At 29.0% G+C, this 1,648-nt stretch overlaps 1 protein-coding gene across 1 annotated transcript in view; it reads left to right on the top strand.

Moving 5' to 3' along the window:
• The window catches only part of LOC119633291 (septin-2), a 4,339-nt gene extending 3,436 nt beyond the window's left edge, over positions 1–903 (top strand). Inside the window, exon 4 of the mRNA XM_038026779.1 lies at positions 26–903. Within this exon, the coding sequence (XP_037882707.1) occupies positions 26–689 (664 nt within the window). The 3' untranslated portion in view covers positions 690–903. The remainder of the gene's footprint in view (positions 1–25) is intronic.
• The last annotated feature ends 745 nt before the right edge of the window (positions 904–1,648 follow it).

Here is a 1,648-nt window from a genome sequence, read left to right as displayed (position 1 = left end):
AATTTTTTCTTTACGTTATTCCAAGTTTACGTCAAATGGATTTGGATATGATTAAACGTTTACAACGTAAAGTGAATATCGTTTTGGTTATTGGGAAAGCCGATTGTCTGACTAAGACGGAGGTACGCAACTTAAAAGAACGCATTTTGCGCGACCTGGAAGATAATCATATACAGTTATATCAGTTTCCTGAATGCGATTCCGATGAAGATGAAGACTTTAAGCAGCAAGATCGTGAACTAAAAGCTTCGATACCGTTTGCGGTGGTCGGTAGTAATACAATTTTGGATATTGCCGGTAAAAAGGTGAGAGGTCGTCAATATCCATGGGGTGTTGTTAATGTAGAAGATCCTGAACATAGTGATTTCATTAAGCTAAGGACTTTTCTCATCTCTACGCACATGCAAGATTTAAAAGACACCACCCAGGATGTGCACTATGAAAATTTCCGAGCTCAATGCATTTCACAAATATCACAGCATGCTTTACGAGAGCGCGGTAAATTGAAGCGTGACTCGATCAGTTCTACTAATGGTTTTGAGTCGGTCATATCCGAAACAGATCGTTTACTCTTGCAAAAAGATGAAGAGATACGACGAATGCAAGATATGCTAACACAAATGCAAGAGAAATTAAAGCAGACTCATCTTATGGAAATGAAGAAGAACGATAGTGTCATAGATGTTTAGAGAGCGTTGAAAACCGCAAGACGTAAAAAGAAGAGAAAAACTTATCGATTTACCTCTTTTCTATAGGAAAATCACCTTCCAATTATTTAATACATATATAAACCTCCACCTCTCCATTTTCCCTAACCAACAAATTGTTTCAATCCCTGGACCTTCATATTAACAGTCTCTCTTTTACGGTTTTCTTGGAATATTCAAAAAAAAAAAAAAAAAACAAAAACAAAAACAAAAACGCACATAGAATTTTAGTTATTTTAAATGAAAAAACCCCACCCAAAAAAAAAAAAAAAAAAAAACTTTTTTTTTAAATAAAAGAAAAAAAAAACAGCAACCAATAGTTTCATGTTAAACAACGATTAGCGTCTAATGAAAGGATGAATTTACGATGCAATAAAAACAAATAATCAAATAAAGGAAAAGAAAACTTTTTTTTAAATAATAATAATAATAATAATAGTAATAATGATGAAAAAAGAACAACAACCACAACAAAATAAAACAGAAGATTATATTAATGGAAAATCATATTTAATCTGAACCCCACCCACGAAGTGAAGAAAAAAAAATAAATAAATATAAAAATGAAATAAAAAACTGTTCCCAAAAAATACCTTAAAACATAATCTAAAAGTTAAAATCTTTTCGCGTATTCAAGATTTAACATAACCCCAAATATATTAACAAATACATGAATAATGCAAAAAAAAAAAAAAAAAACAAAAAACAAAATTAAACAAACATTAACGAATTAATTTTTTTTTTTTTTATTTTTGTTTATTCTTATAATTAAGTTATTAAATAATTTTACTATTTTACTAAATAATTAACATAATTTAATTAGTTAATTTATTAAACAGTGCTATAAATTTTATTTAACGACAGCAAAAATAGGAAAGAAAAAAACGAAAAACAAAAAAGAAGAAGAACAAGAAGAAGAAAAACGAATTTAGTCACACTTT

This window comes from Glossina fuscipes, unplaced genomic scaffold (genome assembly GCF_014805625.2).
Source record: "Glossina fuscipes isolate IAEA_lab_2018 unplaced genomic scaffold, Yale_Gfus_2 0, whole genome shotgun sequence".
Taxonomy (NCBI): Eukaryota; Metazoa; Arthropoda; class Insecta; order Diptera; family Glossinidae; genus Glossina; species Glossina fuscipes.
Note: the sequence above shows the minus strand (reverse complement) of the source record. Positions and strands in the feature narration are given on the sequence as shown.